At 36.8% G+C, this 21,180-nt stretch overlaps 1 protein-coding gene across 5 annotated transcripts in view; it reads right to left on the reverse strand.

The window, feature by feature from the left end:
- LOC122312524 (2-C-methyl-D-erythritol 4-phosphate cytidylyltransferase, chloroplastic-like) overlaps positions 1 to 18,189 on the reverse strand; it is a 30,874-nt gene extending 12,685 nt beyond the window's left edge. The window contains exons 1-7 of one of the 5 annotated variants that reach the window (XM_043127162.1): positions 18,021 to 18,186; positions 17,574 to 17,716; positions 13,471 to 13,553; positions 13,301 to 13,372; positions 5,936 to 5,991; positions 4,535 to 4,614; positions 4,283 to 4,365 (exon numbers count right to left, since the gene is read on the reverse strand). In XM_043127162.1, coding sequence (XP_042983096.1) covers positions 4,283 to 4,365; positions 4,535 to 4,614; positions 5,936 to 5,991; positions 13,301 to 13,372; positions 13,471 to 13,553; positions 17,574 to 17,703 — 504 coding nt within the window. In that variant the 5' untranslated portion in view covers positions 17,704 to 17,716; positions 18,021 to 18,186. Of the gene's footprint in view, positions 1 to 4,282; positions 4,366 to 4,534; positions 4,615 to 5,935; positions 5,992 to 13,300; positions 13,373 to 13,470; positions 13,554 to 17,573; positions 17,717 to 18,020 lie in introns of all 5 variants that reach the window. The other 4 variants (XM_043127166.1, XM_043127163.1, XM_043127164.1 and 1 more) reach the window with 4 other exon arrangements.
- Positions 18,190 to 21,180: the final 2,991 nt, after the last annotated feature.

Raw genomic sequence — 21,180 nt, forward strand, 5'->3', positions numbered from 1 at the left:
CATGCCAAAAGCAAATCCTATCTCCTCCTCCAACCTTAAACAAAACATGTTTAAAAAATTCCCCCCATCCATTTTGTATGTACTTCCACAAGCCCACACCAAACACACTTCCAACTTCATTAGAACACCAACACCCCCAAGCCCTCCCATATTTAACATCAATAATATTTTTCCATAACGCATCCCACTCTAATTGATACTCCAAAGCCACTTTCCTAGAAGAGCTTTATCAAAAAGCCTCAAATTACGGATCCCCAAAACCCCACAAGTAACTAATTCACCACCATTAACATATTGGAACCATCTTCCATATTGTTGCAATCTTAGAGTTGCCCTAAATGCCTCTCCAATGAGCAATTAAATTTGATTTACAATAAACAAATCACCAAAACCAATTATAACATGGTTCCCATGACATATCAGTGTTATATCATGGTTGTCTGAAGACATTAAAAAGCAGTTTCTATTACCTAATAAAGTTGATTCCTTGCAGAATATATTACAAGGTATAAAATATGAAGCAAATGACAATAAAATACTTAATCATGCATCATATTTCCAGCACAAATGAGAAAAATTAACTGACAGGCAGTTCGGACAAAGAAATTTTTTTTTTTTTTTTTTTTATCAGTTCATTTTAAATTGTAATTGATGATCAATTTATGCGTTCTTAAATTAACATTTAATATACACGTGAACATAGGCTAATATGGTTTGTAACAAATACAAGGGATTTGGACCTGACCTACTACCTTGCCATTTACACACGTTATCACACAATCCTTGCATCTCACATGCATCTCTCATATGCCATAAAGAGTCTAAGAATGATAAGATGCAAGAAGTATTAAGCTTTAAAGTTGGCCATAGGAGTTATGGCAGTTAAGTTGTGGTCCACTGTAATCATGACAAGTTATGAGGAAGTTAGTTGCCGCGCCTATGGCCACATGCTGTGTGACTAGTGCACAAACCTAAACAAGGGGTTAATGTGTGTTGGCCATAAAAATGGTGAAAGACAACTTATTAGACATGCATGAACATAGTGATAGCTTACCATGCTCAATATGTCATATCAGCCAAACATGTTAGTTGTTAATTTATTTTGCATAGACACGTTACACAATTATTATGCCAGACTCATATAAGAACAATTTTTCAAGAAAAACGAAGTTAAATTTTTATTGCATGATGTACTGCTTATTAAGTCTTTGATTCATTTTCTTTGTTTAATACGGGTGAAGAGAATGTGGAAGATGAGCCAATGGGTCAGGCTTAGACAACAGAACCTACATCCAAGAATAAGTATCAAACACATAGATTAAGGACAAACTTGGAGAGTGAGATGAGATGAAAATTTTGTGAATAGTAATAAGATAGTTTGTGAATAGTAGTGAGATAGTGAACAGTAGTGAAATAGTTTGAGTTAATGTTTTATGGGATTTTGGGAAAGGATAGAGAAAAAGTTGAATAAAAAATATTATAAAGTTAAAATATTGTTAGAATATTTTTTTTAACATTATTTTTGTTTGGGGATTTAAAAAAGTTAAATTGTTTTTTATTTTTTGTTTGAAAGTTTGGGAAAGTTGTAATGATTAATTTGAAAAGGTTGTAATGATTACTTTGAAAGTATTTGTATTTGAGTGATGTTTGGGAAGGAGATGGGATGAAAATTTTGGATGGAAACTTTTTCCAAACAAGCCCTAATTCATTAAAAGTCTCATGTTAGCCTGTTTTTTGTTATTCCCGTTTCAAGAAATTGTCACTTTTAATTTTATAAATCCAATCAAATGTAATGATTTGCTTTTATGTGGGTGTCACACCTGGTGCATAGTCATACTTTAGTAGCATCCCTAACTTACAAGAAGGGAGTGTTACACGAATCCACATCGGAGTAAAGCACAGGGGATCCAGGCAAAATTCCAGTAAAAGTTTTTTTTTTTTCTTTATTCACATGTTCTAAAAGGATTAGTACATATTTAAGGTATCATGAATTCATGTGAGCTCATATTGAAATAGTTGAACTTTCAGCAATTTGACTCGACAAATTCGATTCAAAAAGCCGCAAAATTGAATTTAATCCTAAAAACTTTACAAACAATTACATGTGACGATCAAAGGAAAGTCCAAACTACATCCGGGCTTATATTTTAAAAGAATAAGTCAATGTTATAATTAAAACCCTTTAAAATCATTATAAACTGGAATATCTTCTCTTACCCAAACAATATGAAATCCCATTCATATTAAATCTGAGGCATTACAGTCTCTCCTTTTAGATCTCTAATGTCCTCGTCAAACCAGTTCACTGTACAAGGCAAGGTTCAAGCCCCACACTTTTGATGGAGATTAGCTCTAATACCATTTGTAAGGACTAAGAGAAAACCTAAACTACATCTAGACTTGCATTCCAAAAGAGTTGGGTGGGAAATTTCATAATTGAAACCCTTGGAATCTTTATAAACAGTAACTTCGCCCTCCCAGACAATGTGGGATCACATTCACCGCTCTCACATTGAATCCAAAGCACTTAGTTACGCTTAAATCATTCAGCAAGATCATCTTCAGTCTTTGAGAGCCATCTTGTTATGTTTTGAAGCTGTTTCTAGTCTTAGAATTAACTTATCTAAGTCTGAAATACTTCTTGTATGTCCTGTATTGAATATTTTGGATTTAGCTATTATCTTGGGTTGTAAGGTCTCATTGCTGACTATGAGACATCTTGGTCTTCCATTGGGTGCTCTTTACAAAGAATTGTTAATTTGGGATGGTGTGATTGAAAAGATTAAAAGGAGGATGGAAAATGATATATTTGTCCAAAGAGGGAAGGATTACTTTGATAAGGAGTATGTAGTCTAACCTTCCAACGTATTTCCTTTCTCTTTTTCCTTTGCCTTGGAATTTTTTGCCAGGTGCTAATGGGGAGAAAGAAAGTTTCACTTGATAAGTTGGAATAAGGTCTGCTCTCCGGTTTCTTGTGGAGGCGTGGGGGTTCAAAATTTGAGGATTTTCAACAAAGCTTTACTTGGGAAATGGCTATGGCGGTATCACCTTGAGAGGGATGCATTATGGATAAACATTATTGATGTTAAATATGGGAGGATGTGGGGGAATTGGTGTTCTTATGAAGTTAGAGGAGTGTATGAGGTGGGTTTGTGGAAGTCTATTTGAAATGGTTGGGAAGAATTTGTCGATCACGTTAAATACAAGGTGGGTGATGGAACTAGGATTAATTTTTGGAAGGATACTTGGTGTGGTAATTCCATATTTTCGGTTAGCTCCTTTTACAAGGCATTAACTTGTCATTGTGTCAATAAATTTCCTTGGAAGTGCATTTGGAGATCTAAGGTGCCTAGTAAGGTTGCATTTTTCTGCTGGTTGGCGTCTCTTGAAAAAATATTGAACACAGATAATTTGAGAAGGCATGGATATGTTGTTGATTGGTGATTCATGTGTAAGAAAGATGGTGAATCTGTTGACCATCTTTTTCTTCATTGTGAGGTGGCTAAGACTTTGTGGGATGAGATTTTTGGTAGGACAGATATTGCTTGGGTGATGTCTAAGCAAGTGGTGGACCTTTTAGCATGTTGGCAAGGTTTTAAGGGGAATCATTGCATTGCTGCCATACGGAAGATGATTCCTTCATGTTCAATGTGGTGCTTATGGTTGGAAAGGAATGGGCAGTGCTTTGAAGATAAAGAACATTCAATGGGAGCACTTAGGGAGTTTTTGTGTATTTGGGCTAAAGCTATTGTATTGAATGGAGATAATCTTCATGATTTGCTTTTCGCCCATTCTACTTCCTAGCTTGTATTTAGGTGTTTTCTCTTGTACACTTCCGGTATACTTGAGCTATGCCTATTTACTTGTTAATCAAATTTTCTTTTTACCTAAAAAAAAAAAAAAAATTATTCAGCAATCATGTTTTGGATCATGATTTTGACCATCCCAAAAAGATAACATAGACACAATACTACAATTTTATGGTATTAAGAATTAGTGTAAGTTCATTAACAAATCAACAAAAAGTAAAGCAGCAACAACAAAAGCAATTTATGGCAGATCTTCATAGGGCTGTTTAAGGTAAGCTAGAAAGATCATGATTTTCCTTGGGCATATTTCTGAACTTTATTAGCAAAGAGAGAGGGGCAACACCTTTAGCAACCAAATGTTGTTTGATGTCCGTTCAATATTGAGCCTATGATGTTTTGAACATTTTGCCGACCTTTCATGACAACAATAATATGTTGGGTGTTAAGAACTTAGAGTGGAATGGTGATAGTACCTGAAGGCCACTGTAGACAGAATCTTGCCTTTCCTTCCCAGGGAGTGCAAATTTAACTTCAACACAAAGCTTCCCTTTGGTTCCTAAAAAAAGACAAACATCAGTTTGTATATCTCTTAAAGCACTAGAGCGAATGGGGGATCAAATATAGCCAAGTGGCAAGATGTCATGCAAAGAAGCCAACCACACACCACACCACACACACACACACACACACACACAGAGAGAGAGAGAGAGAGAGAGAGATAAAACCTTCAAAAATGTCCTTGTAAGAGGGATCACAAACCACAATGATTTCCTTCACTTGAATCAATTGTGAGAAAGTGTACAAACTGCATATAATTTTATCATGAGAACACGAAACTAAGGATTGATGAGCAATGACTTTATAATCAAATCAAACTTACATAAGGTACACCATCCTAATGTTGCCCTAGGAGCCAGACCTACATCTGAGTACCACCAAAGGATTCTTCCCACCTAGAATTACAAAATATGAACCAGGCCAAGTCTTTAGTCATGTAAGGCTCACCATGCAAACTGTTAACAAACTGATGCAATTAGTTTGTTCGGCCCACACTTAGCACTCTGATATTTTGAACCTTCTTTCATTTTAAAAGCCTGTTCGAGTTAACCACATTGACTGCAACAGTAACTAGAGTGATATCACGCATTATGGTCTGTCTCAGAGTTTAAGCAAGCTTTCAGTACCCCCCAAAAGAATTCTTTTAGCCCTCCAAAAAGTATAGAAAAGTTTCAGAAAGCTACTACATCAATTTATGAGCAGGTTAAAAAAAATTTATAGAAGCTCCACTAAAACTCAACATTGTTATTAATCAGTACATTAGTGGTTTGTATAATATATTATAAGCAAGGCAGATTATGGAAGAAAATTCAACATAAAAACCATCAAACAAATACCAACTTGCTGCCCTCTTCCCACCATGGTTTTCTCAATTCCTCCTCTATTGCAAATAAAAAAAAAAAAAATGGGAGTACTTGCGTCCTTGAGTGGCCTAGGGTTGACTCTTCCAGTTTCTCAACCAACTACGGAGCATGCCTTTTCAGTGATAAAACTTTGTAATAGAACAAAGGATGAGTTTCTAATAGATTTTGGAAGTTTTTATGAAAAAGAATTGCTGAGAATTTCACTCCCAAGATATAAATGGATCCATTCTATTCTATGACAAATAGTTGTCAGGCATAAGTTTGATATGATAAGTTCTTTTTGGGATATTTTTATCCTTTTTCTATACATGGCTACATCAGAACTCGAAAACTTCTATAAAATTATTAGAATGTAAAAAAATTATTAGTCTTCCTTTAAAATTAGTTTTACACATCCATCGAAGTTGATAACTTTTGCATACAATATACTATGACTTGCGACTTATTTTTCTATTAGAAAATTAAGACTTGGCTTTTGAGAAAAATACAAAAGCGTTTGTGTGTGTGTGTGAATTTTGAGTTTATCTTGAGTTGCATGTCAATCTTGTAACGCCCCCCACCCGCCAAAAAAAAAAAAAGTAAAAGATTCCTAATACTGCTCCCGATGATACACGGATGGATATCCAGACCTCTAGAAGAATCAGAAGCCAAGTCCATGTGATAGCCAAAAAACATTCATAGTTGAGTCAAGTTGTTGCAATTTACCTATACAGAGCAATTGGTTGGCCTAAAAGTGGAAGATACTGCTTTGGCATGCTCGCCTATTTCCACAAATAAAAAACCATCATGTCACACATGCAAAATAGACAAACTATGAAGAGAGGAAGAAAATGGAAGCACATGCTGCGTATTTTCAAGCTTACTACAAACACAATTTGTGTGTGTAGGTGTAGATATAATATACATACATAACATTTTGCCATCTCAAAATAAAAGGGAAAAAATCCAAACAACAAGGGCCATACATACCTCTGGAACTATATTTTTCTTGAATGCAATTTCAATTATTCCCTCAAGCAGTAGTAAAATGAATGATTTTAAAAAAGGACATTCAGCATGAAGAAGAAAGCTGAAGCCTATGCATTAGGTCATATGGAAACCTTAACTAAATGAATTACATTGGCCCGATAACTCTAAGCAAAGCTATCTTCAATTGCCTTTAGTTTGAAATAAAATCAAAAATAAAAAAGTTCTATGGACCTTCCCCATCGCCAGGCCCCCCAAATAATTAATAATGATAAAGAAAAAAATTCCATCTCAAATTTAACCCATGCGCAGCTCTCTTGTTTTGGGGTGTGAAGCATTGTCGAACCAAAGCTTCTATAGCAGTTCAATCTCCCTCTGACCAAACTGAAACCAAAGAATTAGTTCACTTTTCAAAATACTTCAATTGGTTCACATTAGTATTGGGGGCAAGCCATCTATTGAAAGATCCGAGGATGCTGTAAATTTGTTCGTAGTTAAGAGGAGGTAAGTGTATTTTTTTTTAAAGAAATATAAGAAAAATAGATATAAATCATATAGAGAAAAATTATATCATTTACTTTTTTCTGACGAATAAAAGCTAAGAGAAATATTTATATTCGAAGTGCCTTCTTTGCCTTGAACTGCGAAAATATATACTTTCCAGTTATATATTCATGTGAAAGAAAAGTAAAATGATATATTAGTTATTGTTTAACAATTTTATCTGAGTAGTTAGATAAAACGCAATTGAGTACGGATATTTAACTCCTAGTATCTAGTAAAGTACAAATACCCCCATACTAGGCAAATAGTAACCTATAAGCCAGTCCAAACCACCCTACCAAAACCAACCCTTTCACCTCCTGGAAAAAGTCCAGATGTTGACATGGACCAGGACCCCATAACCTTAGATTTCGAAACTGATGAGGTCCATCCCAATCCCTCCGCCAAAGTCTCAAAAAGGCATAACAGAAGCACCCCTGTACACCAGGCCCCTGTCGAGTACTCCGTAAAAACTAGGAAGTCCACCTGGAAAAGGAAAGCTCGAGACCCTCCCTCCTCAAGTCCTGGTATCCCTACTGTCCCAACAGAAGCAACAAAGAAAAGAACCTGTAGTAAATCTTGGGAGATATCTCAAATACCCATGAAACCAAAAAAACAAAACTACAACTCATGTGTGTTGAGCTCCACCATGTCAACAAAGATGATGCTCAAATGTTACTGGCAGAAGCTGCAAGACAGCCCTGCCAAGAACCATGAACCTCATCAACTGGAACTGCCGAGGGCTTGGGAACCATCGGACAGTTAACTTCCTTAACCTCCTAGTTAAGGATAAGAGCTCATCCATGAGTTTTCTTGTGGAAACAAACTGTTTCAAAAACAAGAGTGCAAGAAGTCAGTAGAATCTTGAAGTTTGAAGCGTGCTTGGTTGTTGAAAGCAGAGGGAGTAGTGGTGGCCTTGCATTAATGTGGAAAAATCAAGCTAAGGTGGCCATCTATAACTCCTCTAGATGGCATATTAGTGCCCATATTTCAAATAATCCAGACGCACCCTCCTGGTTTTTCACAAGATTCTATGGTCATCCTGAGACCACTAAAAGTAGTAGCTGGGAATTCTTAAAATCACGTAAACTAGTGGATTTAACACCATGGCTATGTTGTGGTGATTTCAATGAGATAACTAGTCAAGATGTGAAGATGGGAGGTCCTCCCAGGCCTTATAAACAGATGGAGCGGTTTAGAGATGCCCTTGAATGTTGTTCCCTAAATTTGGTTATGACATTAGGCTCAAAATATACTTGGGCCAATAACAGGAGTGGACAAAATTTCACCAGAGAACAATTGGATAAAGCTTTAGCCAATCCAGCTTGGCTATAGTTATTCAAGGAAGCCTACTGCACTGTCAACCCTACTGTTAAATCAGACCACTCACTTTGCACATAGCCTTAGCTAATAAAAGAACCAGGGAAGGCCTAAGTCTAAAATATTCAGGTTTGAAGCAACGTGTACCTTGAAGGAGGGCTGTGCTACAACTATTAAGGAGGTGTGGGGGAGAGCAGCTTCTGGTGAGAGTTATGCCACCATGATGAATAGAAGACTGAGTAAATGTAGCTTAGCTCTTATGGAGTGGAATGCTACAAAAAACAAAAGTACTTCTGCTGATATCAAACAAAAAAAAAACAAGGCTAAGTGAACTACAAAAAGCAACCAAAGGGGATCAAGTGAGCTCTATTCTCAATTACAAGGTGAGATTGAAAAGTCCCTAGCAGAGGAAGATCTGAAATAGAAGATAAACAACATTGGCTGAAAATGGAAGATAAAAACACAAAATTTTATCACCTACATGCCACTCAAAGAAGGAACACTAATAGAATTACTCAAGTCTTGGATGGCATGGGGTCACTAATTACTGAAAAGCAACATATTGGGTCTATTTTCTCATCTTTCTTCTACGATCTCTTCGCCACATCGGATCCATCTGGTATTACAAAATGCCTAGAGGATATGCCCCAGAAAGTATCTCCTGAGATGAATGAATATCTGGTGAAGGAGTTCACAGTAGAAGAAATCAAGGTGGTTGTTTTTCAGATGAATAGATTAGGCTCTCGAGGACCAGATGGATTTCCAGCCTTATTCCATCAATCAAACCAGGACTTGGTTGAGGAAGAAGTCATTAACTTCTCTCTTAACATTCTAAACAAAGGTGGCTCCTTGGAGGGGCCAATGATACCTTCATTACTCTCATCCCAAAGGTTAAAGAGGCCAAGAGAGTTTCTGACTTTAGGCTTATTAGTTTATGCAATGTATTATACAAAATTGTAGCTAAAGTGATTTCAAATAGACTCAAATTTGTATTGCCTAACATTATTTTCCCTAATCAGAGTGCTTTTGTTCCAGGTAGTGCCATCACAAACAACATTTTGGTGGCCTATGAAGTCCACACAATGACAGCCAGATTGCAAGGAAGATCAGGCTTTATGGCCTTCAAACTAGATATGAGTAAGGCATATGACAGTATGGAATGGCAATTCCTGTCCTTAGTAATGTGCAAATTGGGATTTGAAAACAATTGGATCTCCTTGGTGATGAAATGCATCTCTTCAGTCTCATATTGTTGGGAATTTGGACCTCCCAAATTCACCCCCCCTAGGATCTACCCTTTGCAAGAGTAATAAGAAAAATAGAGAAATAATAACAACATAAGAAATTTACGTGGAAACTCCAAAATAGGAGAAAAAACCACCAGACCCAGATAAGAAAATACACTATGTGAAAAATTGTTACAATCACACAATTTTTCTCCCCACCCCAAACACACCCACAAAGCTTTCCCCACTAGAAAAACTTTAACTCACACCTCTTCCCCTTTTACAAAAATGGACAACAGAGGAATTTAACTAGAGTCAAAAGTTACTAGCTAAGCATTTGGCTGGTGCACTTAAATTAAGAGGCTAAGCCTCTTATTTATAAGCCTTAAGAGCTTGCTCCTTCCCATTTCCCACCCATGTGAGACTAACCAAAGGAGCAAAAAGTCCAACAATCCCCACCTTGCGATTTTGACTGGTCCCACAGCCAAGCTCCACCTCAATGAAGATCTTCATAACTTCCGCTATCATGCTTCACCATAAAAGCATACCCACTTAGAATAAACCAATTTCAAGCATTTCATTTCGGCCCATGTCAAAAACAACCTTGCTGAAAATTATGGTGTAACTTCCACGTTTGGCTCTCCTGGAAGTTCATCAACCATCAACATGAATTTCCACCACACCCTGCATTAATGCCAAACCAATGCCCGTGTGCAAACTTGTGGACCTGCTAATATTAACACATCCTTTATCATGACAACTTTGGGAATTAGCAACATGCCATAAGGATGTACATGTCTCCTTTTTCATGGAGAGAGACACAACATTAGCATCAATACCAGTATCTCCATTTACTGACTTGGAGCCATTTGCCGAATCCGCTCCTTTTACTAGCCATTTCACCAGTCGCTAGAATCACTGCTGACTTCAGAGATTGATCTGCCTTTCAACGCCTTGTGTAAACCAATTTCTCCACCTCAAATCTGGCAAGATTTGAAGCCCTACTTTCTGATATTGCTTTGATGAATTTATTATAGAAATGAATAGTACCTCACTAAGTCAATTCCCAGGAAAGATTGGAGGGTCACAATGGACACACTTAAAATTTCCAATCTCCTAGACAGAACCTCCTCAGACTGTACATATCCCCACTAACATACCAAAACTCCACCCCTCAAAAAGAACCTAGTGGCTCTGATACCAATTGTTGGAAATTTGGACCTCCCAAATTCACCCCCCCTAGGATCTACCCTTTGTAGGAATAATAAGAAAAATAGAGAAATAATAACAACACAAGAAATTTACGTGGAAACTCCAAAACAGGAGAAAAAACCACCAGACCCAGATAAGAAAATACACTATGTGAAAAATTGTTACAATCACACAATTTTTCTCCTCACCCCAAACACACCCACAAAGCTTTCCCCACTAGAAAAACTTTAACTCACACCTCTTCCCATTTTACAAAAATGGACAACAGAGGAATTTAACTAGAGTCAAAAGTTACTAGCTAAGCATTTGACTGGTGCACTTAAACTAAGAGGCTAAGCTTCTTATTTATAAGCCTTAAGAGCTTGCTCCTTCCCATTTCCCACCCATGTGGGACTAACCAAAGGAGCAAAAAGTCCAACACATATTCCATCCTTCTCAATGGAACCTCAAGCTTCTTTCAAGCCATCTAAAGGCCCAAGGCAAGGGGACCCCCTCTCCCCTTACCTTTTCATTCTGTGTGCATAAGGTTTATTATGTCTACTTAACAAGGTAGAGAGGGATGAAAGTATCACTAGTGTTTCCCGATGGAAAAAGGCCCCATTAGAGTCAATTACCTCTTCTTTGCTCATGACAGCATGATCTTCTGCAAATCCAACTCCTTTGAATGGAGTAGGTTGATGAGGATGCTGAAACAATATGAACTTGCCTTTGGTCAAATGCTAAACAAGGAGAAACCATCCATTTACTTCAACAAGAACACCCCATCTGAAAACAAAAGAACTATTCTACATATAGCTAGGGTTAAGGCAACTAGCTCCTTTGAGAAATACCTTGGCCTTCTTGCCATGGTGGGAAGAGCCAAGACTACATCCTTTCATGGGTTAATTGATAGGGTGTGGACTTGAGTTACCAACTGGAAGACAAACTGCTTATCTGTAGCTGGAAAGGAAGTCTTACTCAAATATATCCTGCAGGCTATTCCCACCTACACCATGGGATCTTTCTCCTCCCTCAGTCTATTACAAGCAAGTTAGACCAGCTTTTAAGGAAATTTTGGTGGGGCTTTAATGAGGACCATTTCAAAATTCAATGGGTCAAGTAGGACAAACTCAGCAAGCCAAAAGGTCAAGGTGGTTTGGGATTCAGAAACTTCAAAAGCTTCAATTTGGCTCTTTTAGCAAAACAGGATTGGCAAGTTCTCACGAAACATAGATCCCTTCCTGCTCAAATGCTAAAACAGAAGTACTTTGCCCATAGCTCCATCTTGAATGCAAAATAGGGCAAAGACCTTCTCTAGCCTGGAGGATTTTGAAAGCTGGACATAATCTATTGAAGATCTACTTTGGAGAATTGGCAACAGGGTTAAGGTCAAGATCTGGGAGGATAGGTGGCTGCCAAGACCCCATTTTCTAACTCCAAACCACTGGAGGAATCATACAACAGCAGTAACTCAGGTGGCTAAATTGATTGATCCAGTTTTAAGAAAATGGGATGACAACTTGTTAAATAACCTATTCTCATAAGATAGTGTGGACATCATAAAGACTATCCCCATCAGTTTGGGTAGTAGAGAGGATCGTTTGAGTTGGGGAGGCACATCAAATGGCATCTTCATAGTAAGAAGTGCATACCACCTTCATAGAGAATTACAAACCAATCTAGAGGGTGGTACCTCAAACAATCCAGCTCAAGATGGTTTTTGGAAGTCAATGTGGACATTGTAGGTACCAAATGGGGTTACGATGTTTCTATGGAGGGCTTGCATCGAGGCTTTGCCCACCTTTAGCAACTTGTTCAGGACGAAAATCAGAGAGGACAACTTATGCCCAGTCTATCACCTAGAGGAGGAGACTTCATGTCATGTCTTGTGGAGTTGTGGGGCAACTTGAGATGTATGGGGGGACAAGCAAGCAGGCAATTACAAAAACTATCCATAAAAGATTCATGTTTTAAGGTTATTTGGAAACAAATGCTAGAATGGTTGTCTCAGCATGCATTGGAAGAAGCTGGCATGATTACAAAACTTATATGGACTAGGAGAAATGATTTCATGCATGGGAAAGCTTTCAGACACCAAAATAATATAATCCAAAAAGCTAATATTGACCTAAGGTGCTTCAAGGCCATCAAAGCTACTGACCCTGCGAGTGTATCCAGAATTGGTCCCTCAGCTCAGAGATGGAGTAAGCCACCAAAGGGACGTTATAAACTCAACTGGGATGCATCTGTCAACACCTCAAGGGGCTTAATTGGCATTGAAGCTATAATTAGAGATTGCTATGGGAGAGTCCTGGGCACACATAGAGCCAAAAGAAACCTTAAACTATCACCATATGCTGCAGAGGCGTATGCCTTGATGATGGCTGTTTTTTTCAATAAAGAAGCTGGCATTTGTGAATTTAATCTAGAGGGTGACTCTCTTCAGGTGGTCGAGAAGCTGCAGAAGCCAGTTGAGGATTGGAGTCAGGAGGCCTAATGGTTGAAGATACAAGAAATGTACTAAAAGGTCTTTTGCATCTTGGAATGTTGTCATACTAAAAGAGATGCTAATATGGCTGCACACTTGCTAACCCAGGATGCCCTTTTAAGTGAATTTGATCTATATGATCTAGAGGAGACCCCAAGTTGTATTAAGCAAGTACTTGCTGCTGAAACTTTGTAACATGTTTGCTTAAGTAATAAAGATATCTTCTCTTTTTTTTAAAAAAAAAAAAAAAGTGAATTAAACAAAGCACTGGGATTTAGATATTAAAAAAAAAAAAATGCAGTCCCATCGGAATTGAAATCAAAGACGAAGACTCACTCCCATCCTTTTTCCCTTCCCCCCAGCCAAAAGAATCACCGATACGCTTTTTTCCATCACAATTGTAGACTTCTGCGTAGAACATTCAAAACACACAATATAAAAATATTGGCAAAATGAAACATAAAAAACCTTTGACATTTATTTTATAAAGTAAGTCGTAAACTCACTTCCTTGCCAGAATTTTCAGCGCAGTAAGGAGTCATCCTCGATCTACCACTTCTCCCCTTTTCCCTGAATTCGAATTTAGGACCTGCAACAATATCACAGATAAATTTAACTTTTACGAATATAGTAACATAGAGTATGTGACTCCCAAGGTTTTTTTTGGGCAGCCAAACATTGGGGGATTACTGGGGAGGGTTTGACTTTGCCTAGAAATGGAAACGTAAAGTTGGAGTGAGAGTAAAAGTGGGATGGACTTGACGGGAATTGTGCGATTGCTCTGGAAAATGGAACAAGACAGAGAAACTAAGCAAAGTAGCTGAAGCAGTAAGTGGAAAGTTCAGGCCCATAGGAAGAAGAATCGCCATCTCTCTCTCACTCACTCTCCTGGAATCCAATTAATGCCTACGGAACTTGCTATGGGCTAATATTGTGTCAAGATTCTTCTTGAGGATAGGAGTATCATAATTTTGGGAAAAAGATTTTAAATTAAGCTACAGCATCTGTTACAATTTTTTTCAATTTTTATATTAAATATAATAAATAATTTAATTTTTTAAAATTTTAAAATAAAAATAATATTATAAAAATATTTTATTTAACTTTTATCTTATCTTGTCTATAACTAAATGAGACATAAATATTAAAATAACATTTTTAGTTTGACATTTAAGTAATGTCAACTATGATTCGATCTGGATATTTAATCCTACCCTTCGATCCTTCAGATCGGCCCGACTCCACCTCCACACCTCCGACGAGTGGCCCTCACGCAACACTCCAGAGGTGCGGGTTGACTTTTTATCCGCTGCAGATCTACTCTTCCGATGTCAGTCTATCGAGATTATTGCTTTCCCTAACCAGTGATCTTGTAAAAGAGACTAAGGATCTCTCCAAAAAAATCTCAAGACAATAGACTGCAGTGCACCCACTTACAATGTCTCCAGCGATGGCTTATTCTTCGTTTTTAGCTTTTCTTTCGCTTGCTATGGGGAGTGTATCGGCTGAGGGGCAATGTCATTTGTATCGTTTTTTTTTTTTTTTTTATAGATAATAGAGATTTTATTCATAGTAAATAGGCATAGCCCAAGTACACAGGTAGTATACGAGAGAATAAACCTAAGTACAATCCAAAGCAAAAACAGTACTAAAGAAAAACATTACAAATGTTGATATCCCTCAAAAGATTATTCGCCCAAAAGTTTAAAGTGATGAATAAAAAGTCCCTAAATTCCATCCTTGTGCGTTCACAATCTTCAAAACACCTCTCATTTCTCTCAAGCCATAGACACCAGAATAAGCACAGGGGGATCATTCTCCACTCCTCTATACTTCGCCCACTTCCAGCTGCTCCTTGCCAGCAAGCCAAAAAATCCACCACATGAAAAGGCATGACCCAAACGATACCTACATTGTCAAATAACTCATTCCACAAAGTCGTTGCCATTTCACAATGAAAAAACAAATGGTTGACAGATTCACCATCATTTTTACACATGGTGCACCAGTCCATCACATAAAAGCCCATTTTCCTCAAATTATCGGTAGTTAAAACTTTCTCAAGCGACACCAACCAGCCAAAAAATGCAACTTTACTGGGCACGTTAGCTTTCCAAATACATTTCCAGGGAAATGTTATATTACCAAGACTAGTTAAGATCTTGTAATAGGATTTCACAGAAAATTTGCTTTTAGAATCATGAGTCCACTGTAGCATATCATCCCTGGTCTGGTCAATCTTAGAAGCATAAAGGATAGCATAGAAATCAGCAGCTTCACTCACTTCCCAATCCTGTAAGTCTCTAGAGAAATCCACATTCCAAATTAACATGTAATTAGAAAACAAGTAAGATCCGCCACAGCAGCCCCTTTACATGTAGCAATCCTGAAAAGGCGAGGGAATGCTAATTTAAGAGCTAAATTAGCATAAGCAGAATTTATTATTTATCATAATCATATAATCCCAATTTGCTACAGCCAACTTGGGGGGTGGAGCTCATTGGGAGTTAAGCCATGTTGTGGAGAGACGGGGCCCATAATCCGCGTGGAGAGAGGCTAGGATGCCTTAGGCTCAACCCTCCCCTTTGGTCTCACTAGGGGGAACGAGTCGTCACGTAGCTAAGGAGTTTAATATACTACTAGGAAAAAATGAACAAGTTAATATAACTTATCTTTAGTCTACAAGTGCGAAATTCGCAAACCCGGACTGTTTTGCTGGAGATGTGAGGTGTTAGTTGCTTGGCATTCTGTTTGGTGGAGATGGCATCCCATGAGTCATGTCGGGGAGTTCGAAGACTAAACCTGCTCTCCACCGGGGGAGGGGGAGGTTGGACTCGCTTTCCCACATGATGAAGGTTGGGCCTCCTACCCACCTATTAACCCTCACGGGGAGGTTAGTTGTTGGGCAGTTTGGGACTGGACCCGCTCCCACCTGTTGACATCATAGTGAAGATAAGTGTTGGGTCAAGCTAGTACTGATCCTACTTTTCATCGTGGCGGAGATCGGGTTAAGTTGCTAGGCAACCGAAGGGCTAGACTCATTCTCCATCGTAGGAGGGCTAAGATGGCCTTAAGGCACATCTCGCCCTTTGGGGAGGTAAGTTACCAAGTAGTTTAGGATTGAACCTGCTCCCGTTTATTGACAATCACGAGCAAGGTAAATGTTAAGCAGCCAAAGGCTGGCCCACTCTCCGCCGCAAGAGGGGTAAAGCAGCCTTACATGTAACTCATCCCTTTGGTACCTTGTGGGGAGGTAAGTAGTAGTCATTGATGGAGATTTCCTTAATGGAGATTATGTTGATGGAGTAAGGAGTCAAGATATGGTTAGGTGAGGCTTGCTTTATTTCTGAAAAATCACACTTTTATTAATAAAGTTTACACTATTGACATGGAAATGTAAATTACAAGTTATAAAGTTTTTAGCAATAAAACTTCTGTAGGTGCTCGACGTGGGTGTGACAGCTTGTTCCCTTAGGAGTCTCAAAGCCAATAGGAACTCGGGTGGTTGTTGGCAGTGACCAAATAGGGGCCTTCCCATTGAGGACCCAACTCTCCTATGTCTTGGATAGTTGTTCCCGTCTGTTTCAACACGAGATCCTTGACCTTTAATGCCCTTAGGCGTTTGTTGAAACATCGTTCTGCCCTCCTTTTGTTGATGGTTGTCCTTACTTCAACTTCAAGCCTAACTTCCTCCAGCAAGTCAAGTTACTCTTCTAATTGCTCATCTTTAAAGTCTTGTTTGAAGTGTTGCACCCCTTTAGGTGGGGATCCTGACCTCAACCGGTGGTATCGCAGCTGTCATAATTTTTATATGTCAAGCATCCGGCTTTATTGTCAGCTAAGAATTTGATTACGCAAGAGAAAATAATTTTGAAAAGCATAATTCTTGCCTCATCCTTATGACTCAAACTTCAATAAAGAGCCCGGATCAAATCTAACGGTAAGAGGGTTGTAGGTGCACCTTTGAAAAAAAGCCGTAACAAGCCATGTAAGCAGTCACTATCACTACAGTTATTGCTTGCACCATTACATTTCCCACGGTATGAGGACATTATTATATGGGCTCCAAAAACTCTTCCCAGGTAAGATTATAGTTGGGAAGAAAGAGAAACTTTAACTAAAACCTTAAATTGTTTTTAAACTTGTACCAAAGTGAGAGTTGATGAAGGGACATAGATAATGGTGTAAGAATGTATTCGGAATAAAGAAGAAATTGATAATATATAAATATGAGAAACAGCTAAATTACAACTAAAATTCAATGATACTCAAAGAGGATCCAAGAAGACAATAATAATAATTATAACTTATATATATAAAGTTATGCTTCTCTTCATTCATCTATAACTGCCTCTCAGATTTTCTCATCCCAAATTCTAACATGTTGGTACAAAACTTGTGGTTGTTGTAGAGAAAATAAGCCAGCTAAATGAAAACAACCCACGACTCAAGAACAATTAAAGATTCTTTTTCCTAGTAGATCAGTTCAGAGCTCAATCGATCCAGTTAGTCACTTTCAAAAACAAAGCATCCTATTAGAATAATCCAAACTTCTTCATGATACGCATCTGACGACAATTAAAAGAAAGAAATGAAACAACAAACTGACCTCTCACCAAACCTTCAAAGGCACTCGCCCTCGGCTGAGAAAATGGAAGAGCCGCAAAACCCACAAAGGAAACCGCTCCCCTTTTACATAAGATGCTGCAATTCATATTTCCATGATGAAGAGCAGTCATTCCTGCGAATATTCTTCACAGCACACAAACAGAAACCAAATTAAAACACATAGAAAGAAACTAGCACATAAAGGCATCAAGTGGGGGAGTAAAATTGAAGTTAATTTCTTTACAAGGAATGTTTCTATGAAGCAAGCACAGGCATGGCCCAGGTGCCAGACCACTGATTTTTAGTAAAACAATTTTTTTTTATGTTATAGTTTTCTATCGTTCACTGTCCGTCGACTGCGAAGATAAGCATTATCTATGACTACTTTTAGGGTGGTGAAAAAGAAGCGTAAATTTGCAGTAAGGAGAGGAAGGAAGAGATGGAGTACCTGGAAGCGGGAGCTATTGGTGGGTTGGAGACCGTTAATGGATAGATGGTTGTTACACGACGTATATGGAGGTAAGGAGACAAGGGAGGTGAACGGCTGAAGTGCAGAGATGAGAGAACCCAGTTCGAAGTAGCAGGCTGTCCGCAAGATGAGATGGAAACCTAGTCTGAAGAGATGTACGCTGAGGTGGGCTTGAAGGGCCGGAGTGAAGTAGGCTTGGCTTACGGGCCATTAGAGTAAATTGAATAAAAGTAACCCTGTTAATTGAAGCCCATTGGATAAGGGCAGTTTCGTATTTTCCTTATTTCCCTTGTTAGTATAAATTCTACCTGTGCGTCCGGAAGAGAATCATCTGAAATTTTCTATTGTAATGTTCTAGGCGTTCCCCTCAAAGAGAGAGCTTATCTTCTTAGATCAATATAAAATTCAGTTTCAATCTATTAATTTTCATTACAATTACTAGTTAGTTGTAACAATGGTTGTGGTCTTCCAAACGAGAGGTACTACGTCGAGGAAAAATAAATAAATCTTTCTGAATGGTGTTTGCTAAAATTCATCAATTTATTTATTTATTTATTACTCTCTTATCATCTTATAATCTAATATTAAATAATAAAAAGAAAATAAAAATGAAGACAATAAGTAACATTATTTTTGCCAAAATTGGATCCTAATTTTTTGATAGATGACAAATAACATTTTAAGACTTAAAACGATATTTGCAATATTCATGAATCTCTTAACGGTGACGTTAAATTATCTGCATATAAGCAAAGATAATAAATTATTTTTAATTATCTAATATTATAAAAAATAATTAAAAAATTATGTATTATTTTTAAAAAATAATTTTTACAGTTTAAAAATGTGCAAGTCTTACACATTCAATAATTTTTACTGTTAAAAAATATACAAGTATTATACATTTATTTTGAAAAAAATACAAATATTAGATTTACATAAAAAAATTATTTTTTAATTATAAATTTTACTATTTTTAAAAGAAGTACGTATAGCTTAAATACTTTAGGATAATTTTAACATTATACACCCTAGAACTTTGTATAATCTCTTAAAATTGACGTTAAACTATTTGAATATAAGCAAAAATAATAAATTATTTGTTAATTATTTAATTTTATATCATTTTAAAAATATCAAACTTGAGACTCATAAGAAAACTTATTTTTTAATAATGAGTTCTACTATATTTTTATAAAAATGCACTAACTTATTCACACTACGAGCAAGTTTGGCAAGTAGGATAATATAAAATTTTCATATCATCTCATTTTATTATTCCAAATTTTTCAAATTCTCACACAAAATATGATAAATAATTATTTTTTTAAATCTTAAAATAATAATAATATTAAAAAATAATATTTTAAATTTTTATCTAAAATTAAAAATTCTTATCTCACTGTCTAAACCTACTTATGCAACTAGTATTATTCAATCTTTTTCATGTCCACTTTGGCATAGCTTTTAAATAGAGAAATACTACGTACAGAAGGAATTTATACAATCTATAAAATGACATGAGATCATATAATTTATTATATTTATTTTATAATAAAAATAGAGTAAAAGTAATATTTAGAAAAATAAAAAAAAATTCCCAGCCCGGATTCGATCCCGGATTTTATAACATAGAAGTTTAGAATTGACATTAGTGTTTTGGTGGATTTTCCGGCGAATGTGTCTCAAATATATTATCTCTTTTTGAAATAAGTCAAACCTATAGAATGGTAATAAAAACTAATTTCCGCTGCCGGGATTCGAGCCCGGATTTAGAGTGAAGTTCGCTTTACCCCATAGTTTCTATTTATACCAACTATGGTTACTACTATATTTTACCTGGATGAATTAAAATTAAAATTTAGTAAAATTTGGTAAAAGGTATGCTGAGTAGTGTGGAAACTTGGATAAAAGAATTGATTCCCATTAATTGAATAAATTAATTTAAATAGAAATATCTATTTTATAATTAAAAAGTGCTACAATTATAATGATATTTTATAAATATTATACATCAGTGAAATATGGACGGTAATATTATTTACACGTGACTTATATGTGATCCAATGAAACCAAACTATAAATTCTTTATACGATCATATTTTAAATGAAGAATATTTTTATAAAATTATTTATAAAAATAATATTATTTTATAGAAATTTACTCAAATTAAAACATCTTTGTATATCATTACTCTATAGAAAAAGTATAATCTTAATTAGCCCTCACTATAGCAATGCATGCCCTTCCATAAAACCAATAAGAAAACTTTCAAATCCGATGCGGTTGGAAGGTTAAGTTTACTCCCCAATGGGAGGGTGACACATAATCTATTCATTGTTTTTACTATAGACCCAATATCTCTACTTATATATAAGTGAGGATGTATTAGCTACAGTATAGCACAGTAACTTTCTTTTCCGTTTTTTAATTTTGTGTTTTATACGATTTGTCTTTTTTGTCCTTTTATGTTGTTCTTGTGTGTGCCCGTGTTTTCCGTGTGTTTGGGGGTTTTATTGTCATTATAGGTTGGGGCTTTATGGTCATTTCACACGGCTGAGTAAATGTTAGTTTTGTACTGATTCTGATCATTTCGCCCGTTCGTCTCTCTGGTTGTCCATTCGTCTCTCTCGTTGTCCCTTCGGTTCATTTGGGTTTTTTGGGGTTTTCTATGCCGATTTGCATCATTTCGACCGTCCGTCTCTCTCCTTTGTGCCTTCAGTTCATTTGGGTTTTTTAGTTCTCTGTTTTTTGTTCTCCGGCTGTTGTTTGATGTTTGTTCTTTCGTCTTATGGGTTTTGGGTGTGTGTTTTGTTGTTGATATGGGTTCGGTTGCTTTGGGTTTTCTGGGTTGGTTTTCGTTAGGTTCTTTTGGTTTTTGTGGGTTTTTGGCTTTGGTTGTGGGTGTGTTTGTTTTGGTGTTGTTTTCGGTTTGTTTGGTTTGGGTTTTTTGGTTGTCTCATCGTTTTTTACCTCTGTTTCATCTTCTCTGTCTGGGTTTTGCTCTGGGTTTTTTGGGTTGGTTTTCGTTCGGTTGCTTTGGGTTTTCTGGGTTTTTGGGTTTGGTTATGGGTGTGTTTCTTTTGGTGTTGTTTTCGGTTCGTTTGGTATGGGTTTTTCGATTGTCTGTTTGTTTCT

Source organism: Carya illinoinensis, chromosome 6, assembly GCF_018687715.1.
Source record: "Carya illinoinensis cultivar Pawnee chromosome 6, C.illinoinensisPawnee_v1, whole genome shotgun sequence".
Classification (NCBI taxonomy): Eukaryota; Viridiplantae; Streptophyta; class Magnoliopsida; order Fagales; family Juglandaceae; genus Carya; species Carya illinoinensis.